Below are 18,959 nucleotides of genomic sequence, written 5' to 3'. Positions count from 1 at the left end.
CTGTCTCCCCTTAAAGTGGATTTAACAAGTGGCATATATAAGGGATCATAGCTTTCATCTGGATTCACCATAATGGAAAGAGCCATTATTGTTAATGTTTTGTATACTCAGTGTATATTCATCATAATAATCACATAGGATCGTAAAGACAAGCACTCTGGTCACTTTGGATTGGATTCTTGTGTGGTTTTTACTGCATTAGTCCTTTTGGGACAATGTATGATACAGTGCTGTGCCCCCCTTCCTCCTCCTTTGACAGTCCTGGTTGCATTGTAAACCTAAAATAGACTGTAGGATCTCTCTACTATACTAGGCTACTGCACTTCCAAGAGATGTCAGATAATCTGATTATTCATATTAGTTACCATATTGTATATATCAAATTTTAGGACTAGGCAACAGTAGATATCGTATTTAATTAGTATTCTAATTTCCCAACAGGCAACCTTTTGATTCACCTTATTTGAGTCACCTTAGCAGAATCTTCGGGCAGTTTAATCAGCGAAAAGGGGAGTGGATTAGTTGTTCCTACCGCTAATATTATCTTTCTTTGGGGCAGTTTTGCTTCAAAAGAAGCACTTCTCATGCATTTTCTTTGAGGTTATCTAGTCGCGGAAACAATGCCACTGACCTAACAGGGACTCAAGCCGACATTGGGCTGTCACTGCTCCCTAATCCTATCCCGCATTGACAGCGGGGCTACTCGAAGGCTTGTAGGTCGAATGCTTTGCTTTGTGTGATACGGGAAGCTGCTCAACGTTTTGTAGCGCTATATGAAATCGACATTGTGATAAGGACTTTTTTTCTTCTTCCATCTTTCCTTTCAAAAAACGGAGTTTATAATTCGGCAAGTAGTGATGAAGAATCTACTCCCTTGGATAGTCCTGACGTTTTGGATATTTTTAGAGGTGAGCAGTCCTTTAGTTGGTAATAGAAAAGCCGATGTTGTCAAACTGGCTTTTTATGGGATAACGCTCTACATTTGGCTAAAATTATTATTTTAATTGTCATTTATATCATTTTTGGTGAATATGGTGTTTTTTTGCCCCCCCTTCCTCAGATGACATGCACTGTAGGCTACAGTATAATTTGGATATCCTTTGTCTTTTTGTCCAACGTCCCAAAAAGTGTAAAATCGTGTATAAGAAATACATGATTACCACTGAAAAGCTACTACTTATTTGATTCTAGCCTAGGCTGCAATTACTAGGCTTTGCTTGCTCATGAAGAAGATCCAGAAGTGGTCTGCTTAACTAGTAATACTGAAATATTTGGGTGCATGGTTGGAAAGGCAGATCAGATGATTTTCTTGGGCATATGTAATAGCTGTCCAGAGAAGTCAACAGTGTAACAGATTTAATCGTACTTTGTAACTCTCTTGCATTGTTTTTTTAAATTACAGGACTGTCCAGCCAGCGATCCCAGTTGATTGGTGTTTATTCTTACGAGGCAGTTAACCCACTGTTCCTAGGCCGTCATTGAAAATAAGAATTTGTTCTTAACTGATTTGCCTAGTAAAATAAAGGTAAAATAAAATAAATAAAAACTAGGTAGCACATTAGATGTGCAGGACAACCGTATGTTGATGTCTGTAGAGTCGTGATTCATCGCTTGCATGTCAATGTCAGACTGGGTATTTTGTAATCAAAGACAAAAATAGTACAAAATATAATAAATGCAGGTATAGGTACCTGACGATAGACAAAAGGAAACGCAATACGTGTGCAGGACAACAGTATGTTGATTGCTGTAGATTCGTGATTTGTCTGTTAGCATGGAAATAGCTCCCTGCTAATTCAGTTAATGCGACCATTACAATTGGAGTATGCAAGCCAACTCACTCTTACAGCAATAACATAGAAAAGCACATCCTAGGATGCCCCAATATCTCAAGTACCATACACATGTGACTGACCGGCTCGATTCGGTCTTATTTATCAACATTTTAAATTGTGTTTTTTCTTACATTGGATAAAAGTAGAGATTTAGAGCTACACTACAGTTGAGGAACAATGGGAAAGTAATTCTGCTTTGAAAGTTAATAGACTTGTAACTCCACTTTGGAGAAAATGGCCCCCCTGTTTTGGGCCACCCTCCTTGTCTACACCCATTCAGCATCGTTCACACCCTCTTAAGCCTTAGCCCCACCCATCTCTTTAAGGATTCACATGTGAGGCCATGTGCTAAACAGAGAGAGTATGGTAGTGTACTAAACAACCAAAGATTTCAAGACTAAAGACTGGTTTATTTGCAGTGTAGCAGTGACATTATGACATTCTATTGTCGTCCGACATCAAGCTTGTCGTTGTCGTTATGAAAAAGTATTAACACACAAATGATAGGCTGCATGGCATCGACAGCCTGGTAGTCCAAAATAGCACAAATGGTGTATTTTAACATCACTAAACCCATCTGTTTAAAAATGAATTTAGTTAATGTCAATCTAGCAAACCAGGCAACTAAAAGTAACTTTGTAAACAATGTTTTGGTTTGTTTCTAGCTTGTTAGCAAGCTAGCTAATGTTAAGTTAGCTGGCTAGCTAGTTCAAATAATAACCATATCATATAGCTGAAAACGTCTTTAATTTCTATTCTTTATTACAGAAAATAAGTTAAATGTTTACTTGCATAGTGGAGTCTTTTGTTTAGACATGTAGCTAGCTAAACAATGAATCATAATCCCAACTCATAACGTTACTACCCTGTATGAATTTGCTGGTAGCTAAAGCTAGCCAACTAGCTAGGTTCAATGTTAGCTTAGGCTGTAACTAGCAATGCAAGTGGAACTTAGATACAAATAATATTACTACACAGATCATGCACTTAAAACTACATTGGAGGCAGCTTATGGTAGAGAAATTAACATTACTTTCTCTAGCAACAGCTCTGGTGGACATTCCTGTAGTCACCATGCCAGTTTCACACTCCCTCAAAACATGAGACATCTGTGACATTTGTGTTGAAGGACACAACTTCCCATTTTAGTGGCCTTTTATTGTCTGTAGCACCGGTGCACCGGTGAAATTATTATGCTGTTTAATCATGATATGCCACACATCTCCGGTGGATGGATTATCTTGGCAAAAGAGAAATGCTCACTAACGGGGATGTAAACAAATTTGTGCACAACATTTGAGAGGAATATGTTTTTTGTGCATATCAAACATTTTGGGGATTTATTTCATCTCATGAAATATGGGACCAACACACGTTGCATTTTTATATTTTTGTTCAGTGTAAATTCAACCAACCAATAGGAATACATAAACCATCCTTCTGCAGTGTCAAGTGGAAACTAAACCAACCCTGTTATACATAGCCACCTTTTGACAGCGAGAGAGACTGGTTATAATGTAACGTGTCATGTCCTCATCCGGCCAAGGGCCGGCTCGCTGGCAGCGGAAGGCTCTCCAGCAGTTATGTGACCAGAAGCTTCTTTGGAGATGGAGGTTTAATGTATGGTTCTGTGGAGGTTTAATGTATGGATTGCGGTTCAGTGACCCTGTGATTAGAGTCTGCCTCGCCATGCTCGGAGGCCTAGGATTCACGTTCCACCTGGGGTGCAGCTTGCCAACGATTGCATTAACCTCCCTTTCTCTCTCCTCTCTTCTCGCTTTCTCTCTCTCTCTTCCATTTGTGCTTAGCTGGCAGCTCTGTAACTGGGAGAGGGATGGATAAGAGCTGTAGTATAGATAGACTGCCTATGGGCTCCTCTTTGTGTAAGATGCTGTTATGTTTATGTTTTGTGAACTTTCGTTAATGCACTGCATTAACTCCGCTTCTATCTCCAGGACATTAGACTGTTAAACAGTCACCAATAGCCGGCCTCCTCCCAGTACCCTGGCCTGAACCTTAGTCACTGTTAGTAGCTGGCTACCACCAGGTACTCTACCCTGCACCTCAGAGACTGTCATTGAACACTGGTCACTTTAATAATGTTTACATACTGTTCTACCCACTTCCTATGTACAGTGCATTCGGAAAGCATTCAGACCCCCTGACTTTTTCCACATTTTATTACATTACAGCCTTATTCTAAGATTGACTCAATGTTTTTTTCCCCTTATCAATCTACACACAATACCCAACAACGACAAAAAAACGTTTTTTTGAAAATTTAGCAAATTAATGATGAACAAAACTGAAATCACATTTACGTAAGTATTCAGACTCAATACTTTGTTGAAGCACCTTTGGCAGTGATTATAATGTAGCCTCGATTCTTGTTTTTTATTTTATTTATATTTTAACTAGGCAAGTCAGTTAATAAGAACACATTCTTACTTTCAATGACAGCCTAGGAACAGTGGGTTAACTGCCTTGTTCAGGGGCAGAATGACAGATTTTTTGTTATTTTTTTACCTTGTCAGCTCAGGGATTCAATCTTGCATCCTTTCGGTTACTAGTTTAACGCTCTAACCACTAGGCTACCTGCCGCCCCTATGACGCTACAAGCTTAGCACACCTCACCTGTATTTTGGTAGTTTCTCCCATTTCTTCTCTGCATATCCTCAAGCTCTGTCAGGTTGGACGGGGAGTGTCGCTGCACAGCTATTTTCAGATCTCTCCAGAGATGTTCAATTGGGTTCAAGTCCGGGCTCTGGCTGGACCACTCAAGGACATTCAGAGACTTGGAGCAGGTTTTCATCAAGGATCTCTCTGTACTTTCTCTGTTCATCTTTCCCTCCATCCTGACTAGTCTTCCAGTCCCTGCCGCTGAAAAACATCCCCACAGCTTGATGCTTCCACCACCATGCTTCACCGTAGGGATGGTGCCAGGTTTCCTCCAGATGTGATGCTTGGCATTCAGGCCAAAGAGTTCAATCTTGGTTTTCTCAGACCAGAGAATCTTGTTTCTTATGGTCTGAGAGTCCTTTAGGGGCCTTTTTGAATGAGTTGCCTTCTGTCTGGCCTCTCTTCCATAAAGACCTGATTGGTAATATGCTGCAGAGATGGATGTCCTTCTGGAAGGGTCTCCCATCTCCACAGAGGAACTCTGGAGCTCTTTCCGAACGACCATCGGGTTCTTGGTCACAGTTTGGCTGGGCGGCCAGCTCTAAGAAGTCTTGGTGGTTCCAAACTTCTTCCATTTAAAAATTATGGAGGCCACTGTGTTTTGGGGACCTTCAATGCTGTAGAAATGTTTTGGTACCCTTCCCCAGATCTGTGCCTTGACACAATCCTGTCGCGGAGTTCTATTGACAATTTCTTCAACCTCATGGCTTTGCTTTTGCTCTGACAAGCACTGTCAACTGTCAACCTTATATAGACAGGTGTGTGCCTTTCCAAATCATGTCCAAACAATTGAATTCACAATAGGTGGACTCATTCAAGTTGTAGAAACATCTCAAGGATGATTGACGGAAACAGGATGCTCAATTTCGAGTCTCATAGCAAAGGGTCTGAATACTTATGTAAATACGATTTTAAATATGGGGTAATCCATTTTAGAATAAGGCTGTAACATAACAAAATGTCGAAAAAGGGAAGGGGTCTGAATACTTAACGAATGCACTGTATATACTGTATTCTGGTTATGGCTCATCCTATGTAACTACTGCTGTACATACCTTTTCCTATTCATATGCTGTCTATACATACCATTATTCATTTATATTGTTTGTTTGTTCCGGACTCTAATGTTGCTCTTTCTGATATTATTTGTTTTAAACTTTTTGGATGATGTGTGTATTACTGCATTGTTGGAGCTAGAAACAAGCATTTCGCTGCACCTACGATAACATCTGTGTATGCGACCAATGAACATTGATTTGAGCTGAAATCGAGTGTACATGTCTCGATGTATAAGATTTGGTAGCCTAGCAGTTAGAGCGTAGGGCCAGGTTGCTGGCTCCAATACCTGAGCTGACAAGGTGAAAAATGTGTCACTGTGCCCTTGAGCAAAGCACTTCACCCTAATTTGCTCCAGGGGCACCATACTACTATGGCTGACCCTGTAACACAACACACCTATCTGTTGTATGTGACAAAATATATTTTTGTCCTCCATCCGTTTGACCTTTTTAGGCCACCATACTCCCTATATGTGTTAGACAGGCATTGCTCTGTGCAGTCACCCATTTAATGAGAAGTTCGTTTCGAGGCTTAGTGGATGCGGCCTGTCTGAGCGTAATTATTTTGTCATTATATTTAGCATGCCTTTAAAGGGTGAGTGCACTTCCTGATTTTGGCCTTGTTTTTCATTCATCCTCATTAAGAAGTGCTATCGGACATGACTGAAGGCAAACGAGAGTTGTCTTGGGTGTGGTTTGATGTGGGTGTTTCTTGGGTGTGGTTTGATGTGGGTGTTTCTTGGGTGTGCATTTTGCCATTCAATCACAAAAAAGGCAGTAGTGCAATAATTTGACAGCAAGATGCCCAAACACACGCAATATTTGAATAAAACAATCATTTCTCAAACCTTGCATTTGTATACGATCAGTGTCTCTTATACGTAGAAATCAAAATCACTTAGAGCTGATTTCCTGGTGTTTTTACAGTCTTTTAGGTAAAAAGGGCCACCAGTTGGGGAATCCTGCAATATGGAGAGAACGATTCGCCATCTTAAGATGGTCACCTAATTGAGTTCTTTGTGTATGCTAAAGCCTGACCTTGTGTTTAGCCAAGCTGACAGCAGCTAGCGAGCATAGCTTGGAGAAATCAGCTGTCTAGCTGATATTTCTCTGTTAAATCAGTTATGGCAAGAGCCAGTGGCTGGAATATGTTTTTATAAGACACTACTATAGTTCTACAACATCTTGCTATGAAAGAAGCATGCAACTTCATTTTAACGTTTCATCACATTATGTAAATGCAGGTTACCATTGAAATGTTGTCAACCGTGAGTTGAATGCCAAGTCTGGAGATCGCTGTACTACAACACAATATTCTATAACTGTCTATTTTTGTCTCTCCTGATGTCCGCTGTTAGATCTTTCCCAGGGGACAAATCCCATAACGACTAGCTAATATTCCTACAAAAGGTGTAGACTACATGTGGACAGTGCCCAGACATTGCCCAGTTTGAGTGTACATATTTATCCACAAAATCAATGTGTGTTTGTTACAAAGACAACATTTTATGCTGTAAATATCATATTGACATGCTTATGAAGAAAGTATGTCAACACTTATTTTATTGAAGCCTTTATTTTCAGGGAGTTATCCTGAGACCAAGGTCTCTTTTTACAGATGAGCCCTGGATTACGAAAAAATACTAACATTGAAATATAAATACAAAATGCAAGCAGAAAGAAACTGTCATAAAAAACAAACACATCAGTAATAAGATCCTCAATCATTTGACATTTTAGCAGAAACTCTTATCCAGAGTGACTTACAGGAGCAATTAGGGTTAATCAAGGGCACATCGAGATTTTTCCCCTAGTCAACTCAGGGATACAAACCAGCGACCTTCCGGTTACTGGCCCAACGCTCTTAAACACTAGGCTAATTGCCACCCTCAATCAACTTGCTGAATTGCCCTACAAGGTACCAAAACATCCAATTTTAAGAACATTTTGAATATTGTTCTACAAATATGATGCAAGGTAAATCGGCTTTTAGTTAACTCGGAGACCAAAAGGAATTTCCAGAGTTGGCCATCCCTGAAACCGGGTGTGGTAACTCAAAGGCTAAAGTTTTAAGTAATGATGTTCAGTACAGTGGGTGTTAGTATAAAGGGCTTTATACATGAAAACATAGCAATGTATCAACCTAAATGACATCAGAGGGCCAACCAACTTTCTGGTAGAGAATGCAGTGATGAATACTAAAACTGTCGCCCATTACACAAAAGGGAAGGGCACTATTATAAACTGCATCATACGACTTTAATGAAGTGGCATTTGCTTTCAAATGGATGTCGCCATAGTCTAGGACTGACAGGAACGTTGACTGAATAATCTGCTTTCTACTATTTTGCGAGAGGCATTACCTATTTCTATAGAAGGCCATTTTTATTCTCCGCTTAACTAACTCCTCAATATGCTTTTTTATATAAAGACCACTTGTCTTCTTTCCAGATGTCCAGATATTTGTAAGCAGAGATACGATCAATAGGGACCCCATCCAAAGTACATAGGTTTAAATCATCAGTTATTTTTATGCGCTTTAGAGAACAACATGTACTTAATTTTACCTGCATCCAATACTAATTTCAGGTCAAAGTTTTTCTGTAGTACAATTAAGGCAGACTGTAGTTCAGCTCGAACCTAGTCAACCGTGAGGGCAATAACATACAACAGTATCATCTGCATACAAGGACAGGTAAACATTTTTGGACAGAAGTCAATATTGTTCATGTGAAAAGTACAGGACCCAGAATTGATCCCTGCAGGACAGTTTTATTTATGTCCAGAAAATTCTATTTAACACCATCAGTAGATACAACTGAATGTGTATCTAAAGTGATTTTTAATCCAGTTACATGCAGCCTGGCCTAGGCCAATTTGAGGAAAGCCTCTGCATTAGCAGTGAGTGATCAACAGCATCGAAGGCCTTTCACAGGTCAATGTTGCCTTTTATCCATACAGTTCACCGTAGAGTCAGGGTTCACCCTAGAGTCAGCTAGAGGCTGGCAGAGAGAAGAGAAATCGAATAACTGACCAGGCTCAATTAAACCAAATAAAAAAACCTGCCGAGATAAAATTATGCTTAAGAGCATCACTTATCCCCTCTTCCCAGTTTAGATGACTTAGACGGAAGTTGCTTAGGCAGGGAAGAAGATGCATTTGTACACTTCAGTGCATTAACTGTTTTCCAGAATGTTGGATCACCAGCAGAGAGAGGAAAAAAAGTAGCTTACCTATCAAATATAAACAACTCCAGCTGTCTCCAGTGGCTAATGACTTTCTTTCCATCTATACTGAACAAAAATATAAACGCAACATCAGAGGAGGCTGGTGGGAGGAGCTATAGGAGGACAGGCTCATTGTAATGGCTGGAATGCAATTTATGAAACGGAGCCAAACATGGTTTCCATGTGTTTGTAACAATTCCAGCCAATACTACGAGCCCATCCTCATCCCATGTTTTGTGAGCTGAAATAACACTTCCCAGAAATTGTCCATATGCACAAAAAAATGTATTTCTCTCCAATTTGTACACCTCCCTGTTAGTGAACATGTCCCCCTTGCCAAGTTAATCCATCCATGACAGGTGGGGCATATCAACTGCAGGACTGCAGGAATTTCTCTACCATAAGCCGCCTCCATCATTATAGAGAATTTGGCAGTATGTTCAACCGGCCTCACAACCACAGACTACAAAATTATATAGCCTAATTGTCTTACTCCTGTCTACAGAAATAAATAAAACCATTCAAAATAGGCTACTACACCAGAAAGCATGATTTGGCCACAGAGGATCATTGTCTTACAAAAACTGAGTTGTTTTTCACGACTGTTTTAGCCTACAGTTGGAAGGGTCCGCAATTTGGGCAGCACGTGCTGCAAATAACAAATGGATAATTGTGGAGTTTTAACTGTCAGTGAAAAGCAGAGAGAACCAGCCAGGCATATAATATTTTAAAATACAAATTGTGGAAAACAAATGGCTATTGCTGTAAAGAGATGTGAATGACAAGACTCCAATCTGTCTTGATCAAAATTATTAACTTAATTGAGCGAACAGTAGCCTATATTATTAGCACCAGTGGAGAACAAAGGCCATATCCCCGGTGAGTGTGCATATTCACTGTCTTCATCCTTGGGTCAGTGCCACAATATGATGTCCAGGTTAGATGGGCGTCATATTATAAACTCAGCAAAAAAAGAAACGTCCTCTCGCTGTCAACTGCGTTTATTTTCAGCAAACTTAACATGTGTAAATATTTGTATGAACATAACAAGATTCAACAACTGAGATGAACTGAACAAGTTCCACAGACATGTGACTAACAGAAATGGAATAATGTGTCCTTGAACAAAGGGGGGGGGGTCAAAATCAAAAGTAAGAGTCAGTATCTGGTGTGGCCACCAGCTGCATTAAGTACTGCAGTGCATCTCCTCATGGACTGCACCAGATTTGCCAGTTCTTGCTGTGGGATGTTACCCCGTTCTTTAACCAAGGCACCTGCAAGTTCCCAGACATTTCTGCGGGGAATGGCCCTAGCCCTTACCCTCTGATCCAACAAGTCCCAGACCTGCTCAATGGGATTGAGATCTGGGCTCTTCGCTGGCCATGGCAGAACACTGACATTCTTGTCTTGCAGGAAATCAGGCACAGAACAAGCAGTATAGCTGGTGGCATTGTCACGCTGGAGCGTCATGTCAGAATGAGCCTGCAGGAAGGGTACTACATGAGGGAGGAGGCAGTCTTCCCTGTAACGCACAGCATTGAGATTGCCTGCAATGACAACAAGCATCGTCCGATGATGCTGTGACACACCGCCCCAGACCATGACGGACCCACCCCCTCCATATCGATCCCGCTCCAGAGTACAGGCCTCGGTGTAACGCTCATTCCTTTGACGATAAACGTGAATCTGACCATCACCCCTGTTGAGACAAAAACGCGACTCGTCAGTGAAGAGCACTTTTTGCCGGTCCAGTGACGATGGGCTTATGCCAATAGGCGACGTTGTTACCCGTGATGTGTGGTGAGGACCTGCCTTACAACAGGCCTACAAGCCCTCAGTGGACAGTCAGAGCACTGATAGAGGGATTTTTCTTTCCTGGTGTAACTCGTGCAGTTGTTGTTGCCATCATATACCTGTCCCGCAGGTGTGATGTTCGGATGTACCGATCCTGTGCAGGTGTTGTTACACGTGGTCTGCCACTGAGGTCGATCTGCTGTCCGTCCTGTCTCCCTGTAGCGCTGTCTTAGGCATCTTACAGTATGGACTTTGCAATTTATTTCCCTGGCCACATCTGCAGTCCTCATGCCGCCTTGCCTAAGGCATGTTCACACAGATGAGCAGGGACCATGGGCCTCTTTCATTTGGTGTTTTTCAGAGATAGAAAAAACCTCTTTATTGTCCTAAGTTTTCATAACTGTGACCTTAATTGCCTACCGTCTGTAAGCTGTTAGTGTCTTAACGACCGTTCCACAGGTGCATTTGGCTTTTTATTTCAAAATGTCACCAACAAACGAAAAAACCGTGAAGCTTACAGGGCATTAGTGCCACAAACAAAGTTAACTACCCACAACGAAAGGAGGAAAAAGGGCTACCTAAGTATGGTTCCCAATCAGAGACAACGATAGACAGCTGTCCCTGATTGAGAACCATACCCAGCCAAAACATAGAAACACAATCATAGAAAACAAAACATAGAATACCCACCCCAAATCACACCCTGACCAAACCAAATAGAGACATAAGGCTCTCTAACGTCAGGGCGTGACAATCTCATACTGGTAAGAAAGGAAATCTACTTTCACCCCTGCTCCAAAGTAATATGAAAAGAGTTGCAATTGCTGAACTTGTGTAGATATTCTAAACAGTTTTTTGACAACTTCCAAGTGTAACAGTTCCATGTAGAATAAACAATCCACATAATACTGTAAAAGCGGTGTTCTTCTATTATAACATCGACGGTACCATTTTAATTAAATAACAAAAGGCGATAAAAAGTGTCTTGTATAGTTTTTCGGCTGAGTGCAAGGTCTCTCCCTATTCAGACATCAGTATCAACCGGTCTTTCAGTCAGAGGACTCCATTTCAAAAGCATATATTTTGCCCATCTGTATAAAAATGAGAGTTGATGAATGACGTGTAATGAAAGGGTGATATTGCTTAACACTTCTGATGTACTGTGTTATTAATAATCACCTTTTGTCCCTTCGGAGGTGTTTGCCAATGCGTGATGGGCATGGGAGTGTAGAGCAGATCCAGGCCAGTCTCGTCACTGATATTGGTCATGAAGGAGCCTAACTTTGGCTCCTATATCACGGAGGGGCATAAAGGGGAAAGACCGACACCATTCAGTCAAGGAAGCCATCAGTAAATACACAGTGGAACATGGCCAATCATAGATGCTAATTCACAAGGGGCACGTGCCAGCATGGCACTGACTGGTTGGCATTACTCACTCGGGCCCAAAAGTAGTCCATTGGCACAGTGGAAGGGGGCATCTCCTTACAACAGACATGATGCACATATATGCACAGCACTGATTACATTATCAATGGTGGTAAGGTGAATTCCAGGACCGATAGTATTTTGACTAGATCAACTGTGACCAACCTGATTCAAGTGTCCTCCATTACTCTGAAGCGGGACTAGTGTCTGGCCACTGCTTCAGTCTTCTGGAACAGCTCTTGATATGGTAGGGGGTTCCCACGATGCTGTTGAACAACACATCCACCAGGTTTTGTACGTAGCCTGTGAATGAAATATCATCACTCAATAAACATATAGCGAGGGGAAAAATATCTTTCTCTAGTTTGAAAGTAATTGATATGCTAATAGAGGGGCTAACTACAGAATAGATTCAGGCAGGTGATGATACGTTACTATGCAACCAGCTTTGTACGTTGCTGAATGCTTGCTGATATGTTTTGATATTTGCTGCCAGAGCTATGGCTATATTTGTAGTAGGCAAGTACCAGTCTTCATTTTTTACTTTACTTTAATTTTGACACTGGAATGAATGTTTCTGACTCATATTGATGCCACAGGCTGTTTTTTAAAAGCAGAGAAGTTGGTTCATTTGAATTTTAACCTGCGTATGATCAACAATGTATCTGTCTGTTTTCATTCAATATCCAATCAATGATCTTAAATTAAACTGATCCGCTTGCTGAATTGCTAAATTGTATTGCCTTTATTTTTGCGTAGTGATGTTTGAGAACCTCCTTTTTGAAAGTTTTAGTATTGCAAGGGTAAGTGCACCCAATGACATGATTCTGGACTCGTGGTGCTTACTTGCAGTTTTTGTTGTATCAGACTGTGTATTAACAATGTATTAGGGAAATGACTTTGACTTTCTGAGATCAAACATCCACCGCCTCTGGTTCTCTGTCTGTCACACTCAAACACAGACACAGGTGTGGATATTTCAAAGGATTTTAAATGTAACACAAGTCTCATTATTTTCTTGCATGCTGTTATTCACCATTCAGCTTCAAGAATCCCCTTGAATTTAAAACACTGGAATAAAAAAAAGTCTCTGTCAAACCATACTCTTTCATATTCCCCTGTCCTGTTGAACTTCAAACATGAACGTTTGTCCAGCCCTTTTCTGCTTTACTTTACTTAGTCTTTTAAGTGGGGCTTTACATCTGGCTCCTCAGTAGTTTCTTAGGCCTAAACACAGAGAGGCTTCCGGCTAAACGCGGTGACGTGGTGGGCTAGCCGAGCTAATCTGAGGAGAAAGTATTTTGAGGGATTAGCGTCAGCTCCCGGCACACCCGCCACGCTGGATAGCCGCTGTGCAATGATCCTTTCTGGGGTTGTTTGTGTTCACTAATGGAATCGACATCCCTGTGGTTTGACATTATCGAGCCACTTGTGCAAGGGAGGGAGGTGGTGGGGTCTGGGGGGGAGCATTGGACTGGAAGCGTGTTTCATCTGTTTCCTTTCTCATATCAAATGAGCTAAACATGTTAATGTGTGGTTTTCCTCTAATGAGAATTGTCATCTGTGGCAGTGAAGTTATACTTCCTCAAACAGTGCTGCAGTAAAATGAGCAATTCAAAATTATTTTAAGAGGCTAATGTAACTATACATATTCTGTTTTTCAACTAACATGTGCAAAAACTGGGAAAATGGTATTCGGAACAATGCAAGGTCATGCATGGCTACATTTTAAAAGGTGTTTTATCACAAGCTAAACACTACACTACTATGTTAGGCTCACTGTGAGCCACACGGTATAGAATCAGGTTGACCATTATAATCTAATAGATTAAGTAGAAGCTTTACCATTAGGGATACACCTTCATTGTCTGCTTTATAACCCAGCTACAGAAACATGACATGAGTAATGAATACACACAGGTCGGATTAATGCAGGAGTTTAAAATCATCTAGTAATCCAATAATGTTTCGATGTAAATTGCCTTTTGTGATACACTGTGGTGGATTTCCCCACTGTTACCTTACATAAAACCAGCCAACATGGGGGGTGCTGTCTGGTGGCCTGCGTAAACTGTGGGTGAATAAAATCTCTGGAGTATTCTGTCACGTTAAATGGTTTAAAATGTCTGAGGCTGATTTGTAAAGAGGGAGTTAAAAAAACAAAAAAACAACATGTCCTTCCAATGTCCTGCCTATCTGGGACAAATCTGAGCAGGACGCCACAGTTTGCGGTTGCATAGCGGTCACTCATTCAGTTGTCCCTTCAACTGTCGCTCTGCTGGTCTGAGAATACATTTGTAAACTCCCTTGTTTTAATGAAGCTTGTCAGTGGGGTGGGAGACTAGTTGTTCTGGTTTGCTCTGAGGCTGGCCTGGATATCTGGAGTCTGTCAATTCCTGATACTACAATACATGGCTGTGGACCCTGCTGTTGGCAGTGTCAATGTGGGTAAGTTGGTCCCACAAACAGACAGGCTGGGTGGTTGTCTCAACCATGGCGTCCCTCTTCCTGCCAGGGCGTCCCCATATTGTCCATCCCAACAGCCAACACATTGACAAATGCTCCATTGTATGGCCCTAGTCTGTATGACCCAAACTCCCTCGTGACTGTCCCCCTTCTCTGGTCTCAAGAGCCAGGAAACATACTAAGGTTATGTTTAGGGGTTGAACCCCCATCCATTGTGCCCTCAGTGGGCACGCATTGTGTGAAAACACCCCCCTCAACCCTTCCCTTTTTTGGGCCCATGGCACAAACCACAAAAGGGATTCCTGGGGAGAAAATATCACCCCAACCTGCCCCTCATGGCTGGTGTGCTACTGGCGTGGTGCAGCAGAAAAGGTCTCCACTGATGGGAACTGTTAATTACGTGCCCATGACCTTTCCCCAACCCGTCAACCACACTTCTCAGAAGACAGACCAGGCTTCATTGTCTTGTTTACTTCAACTCTCACCTCAATGAGCTTTGTCTGTGGATGAATCTCAATAGTCTGAACTACAGAATCTCAATAGTCTGAACTAAAGTGGAGCCTCTCCTCATCTTTTTCCAGGACTGGGCAGGTGAGAGCAGTAGGGCATGGGTGCCAATTCTGTGCAAGCCGCATTAGACTATTGAGATGCAGCCCAGGTATACCCACATGATACCCATTTTATAGCCTTTTATATGAATTATATTACTATACAGTGAATGGGGGCTTACTCAAAGTTACACGGAAGAGCAAATAAGGGGCATCCATTTGTTTTATTTAGACAACACACAGAGCTTGCCAAATCTGTGAAAGTCGAGGAGAATTACGGAAAGGCAGAGTGAACAGCTTTGCAACATGTCCTTGACAAGGTGGTATCATATAAATGACTCTGACAACACGTAATTATTCAAATCAAAGACTCCCTTTTCAAGGACACAGCTGCAAACCTTTCCTGAGGCTTCGGCGGAGGACGGCATTGTGTGTTGCACAAAGCCACGGCTGTCTAGGAAAGAACCAGTATGTATGATTCAAAACAGCAAGACTATTTGCATGGGTTAACATACAGGGATAAAATGTGTTCATTTGCTCATGGGCAAACAGATCATCTTGACACTGAAAAGCATCCCAGTTACAGTACTGCATGAATAACCAACATGTTTTCATATGTGAGCAGAGCTGTTTCATTTATCTTTAGAAGCTTCAGTGTCTCATTTTTTAATGAAAAGCATTACTTGCACATAAAGCATTTGAGGCTACGCCTGGCCTTGTGCATAACAGACTCACAGTTTAGTCTAGGACATATTCCCTTCTCGCTCTCTCTCCTTTCCATCATCTTTTTTTCTAAGACGGGCTTCGGTCTGCATTTAGATAGAGGGCAGTTGGCGGCAGCTGCGTAGTGTAGCCGGAAGGCGTATTGATTATTAAATGACAGTCCTGCCCAGATGAACGAAACCCGGCGTAATGGGATGCAGGCAGACAGCCCGCTGCTCTGAAATGGGTTTGTTGGTATGCTCTTTATCGTAAGACCGTCTCGAATTCTTATCCAATTAGACCGAGAACATAATATTTTAAATGGTGAAGCCCAGAGCATATGCTGATTCGTCTAGCACTAGGTTGACAGAGAATGGAGGTTATTGAAAGCATGGATGAAGCCTGAAATAACTGCAGATTTAGTTTAGAAGGAAGGCCTTATATAGTGTCTCCAATAGGCATGGGCGGTATCCAGATTTTCATATTGTCTTACCGTCCTTCTCTGATCCCGGAAATGTACGGTATTACAAGCATAGCGCACTAAAAACGCAAGAAATGCTAACAGAATTAGCACAAACTAATAGCGAAATCACAGACGCTGTTAGCTAAATGTTAACAGCTCATCAAGTTTTACAAGTATAGCTAGACGCCACCGAAAGTCATTTTCAGTGAGTGAGTACATTTACAAGCAAGATAACCAAATGAATGAAGTTGTGATGAATAGTTTTCTGAAGGAAGAGCAGCATGTGTACATGGAGGGGGAAAAAACGCTAGTAGGAAGCGCAGGGGAAAAAAATAAACTTATCCAGAGCTCTTTGAGAAAGCCATTGTAAGTTAACGGATAGCAAACATTTAGTAGTGAATTGCATACAAGTGTAACTTTATCCATTGTTGCCAACTCCTCAGTAAGGAAAGTAGCTATTGGCTGTCCTTTTTTTTTATTTTTTTTTAATTAACAACAAATCAATACATAAAGCACATGAGGGAACACAAGCATACATAGATTACAAACAATGGACAATCGAGCTAGGGGGTACAATATCACATTACAATTACACAAGGACCTTAAGGGACATGCATATACTTACAATTCTAACAGCTTTTTTGTTAGTAGAGCATTTAACCGTCTTAAAATACAGTTCAATTTCTTTTTGTAGGGTACGAAAATGTGGTTTTCTGTTTGTAAATTTACATTTGTGTATATGAAATTTGGCCAAAAGAATAATGAAATTAATTACATAAAAATGATTCCGCTTATTTCTATTGTATGTAAAGAATCCAAACAGTACATCTCTCCACAATAGTGTAAAATCTTCATAAATGTGTTCAATTATAAACCTACTGATGTCTTGCCACAGTTTTCTTACATGCATACAATGCCAAAAAAGATGCACAACTGTTTCTGGGTGGTCGTTACAAAAGGAACAATTTGAGTTGATGTTTTCCTTAAACTTCTTCATATAGTGGTTGGCAGGATAATATTTATGAATAATTTTAAAGGAAACTTCCTTAATTTTGTTAACAAGTAGGTATGTTTGTGGCAACATCCAAACTTTTTCCAACAGATATTATCAATAAATCCATTCCAATAAGGCATGACATAAGGTATAGATACAACATCCTGCTGAAACAAAGATCGTATCGCTCTGTTGTTGAATGGACCAAAAGAGAAACAAATCTTTCCTACTGATGAGTCAACAGGGTCAATAGAAGGTAGGTTCTGAGGGTCAGGTCTTGACATGTTCCTGAATAACATAGCAACACCTGAGGGAATGGCATCTAAAACAATTGCAAAATCTTTAGGTGTTACAGGGACCTTGTAAAGTGATAAGAATTCTTTATAACTGAGTAAAAAACCCTCTGCATTTACCAGTTGGCTCACCAATAGGATATTATTTCTGAACCAATATTCTAAAAACAGAGAGGTATTTTTATACAATATATCCCAATTATTCCATATATAATATCTGTGTGGAGAAAAATTGTGTTTATAAATTAAGGACCATGACAAGAAAACCTGCCGATGAAAAGCAGAAAGTTTCACTGGAACTTTGTCAATATTATAATTGCAAAACAACATGAAGTTAAGGCCACCAAAAGTAGAGAAGACATGATGAGGAATACAATTCCAGATAGAAGTGGGTCTTCTTAGGAATTGCTTTATCCAATTGATCTTGAAAGTATTATTTAAAGTAGTAAAATCCAGAAAATTCAGCCCACCATTCTCATAAGTGTTCATTACAACAGTTTTCCTAATGTAATGGGTACGGTTTCTCCAAAGAAAGTTGAAAAGCATCTGGTCAATCTCCTTGCTTATTTTACAGTCAAGATATAAAGATAGAGCACCATATGTTAGTCTAGAGATAGCTATTGTCTGTCCTAAAAGTCGCTAGAAGATTCTAAATGACATCACCTCATTTGCACAATTGGCAATGACATTTTGATGGACACTTTAGGAGAGAGGAAAAAGTGATTAAAAACACCCTAAATATGTTTAGAACTACGAATGAAATTTCTTCTGTCGATTTAAAAAAAAAAAATTATGTCACAATTCCAACCCTCCTCCTTTATCCGGGCTTGGGATCGGCAAAAGAGACACTGGTAGAGTTACTTCGTTTAAAAAAAGTTTTTGTTTAGTTTTCTTAATTTGTTTTTAACCTTATGGTCCACTTAGGAGCCTACAGCAAGTCACAGTAAAACATTAACATTTTTAACCATAACATTTCAAAAAATATTTTTTGTATACAATTTACATTAACAATCTAAATGGACCAAAAAGAGACAATAGAAAAACTGCCAATGGCAGTGTGAGAAAATTATGGTAACTAGTCTGGCCCTAATTCAGGTTAATTGTAAAAAAAAAAAAAAAAATGTAGGCCAGGGCGGGATCAGCCAGTGGTGGCTTTCCGCATGCACGATTCATTTGCAGTCTGGACGAGGAGGGGTGAACATCTCCTGCTCTGACTGCAGCGTGAGGGCTGGGCCGCCTGTGAGTACTTGGGGGGACCACCGCAGCACCCGCTGCTCGTTGAGAAGAGTAAGACGTTGAGAAGAGTAAGAACGATACGTGCTATCACGTCAGTCTCAGTCTCCAATAACACCAGAAAAAGTCGCTAGATTTGTCGCTAGTCGCTTTTTTTGAAAATGTATTGCTAGAGGGGTCTGAATACTCGCTACATATAGCGACAACGTCGCTAAGTTTGCAACAACTTCGCTAAGGTT

At 40.8% G+C, this 18,959-nt stretch overlaps 1 protein-coding gene across 1 annotated transcript in view; it reads left to right on the top strand.

Annotated features, from left to right (window-relative positions):
• The first annotated feature begins 340 nt into the window (after nucleotides 1-340).
• LOC115130254 (WW domain binding protein VOPP1-like) overlaps nucleotides 341-18,959 on the top strand; it is an 82,173-nt gene continuing 63,554 nt past the window's right edge. Inside the window, exon 1 of the mRNA XM_029661190.2 lies at nucleotides 341-908. Within this exon, the coding sequence (XP_029517050.1) occupies nucleotides 858-908 (51 nt within the window). The 5' untranslated portion in view covers nucleotides 341-857. The remainder of the gene's footprint in view (nucleotides 909-18,959) is intronic.

This window comes from Oncorhynchus nerka, linkage group LG6, assembly GCF_034236695.1.
Source record: "Oncorhynchus nerka isolate Pitt River linkage group LG6, Oner_Uvic_2.0, whole genome shotgun sequence".
NCBI lineage: Eukaryota > Metazoa > Chordata > Actinopteri > Salmoniformes > Salmonidae > Oncorhynchus > Oncorhynchus nerka.
Note: the sequence above shows the minus strand (reverse complement) of the source record. Positions and strands in the feature narration are given on the sequence as shown.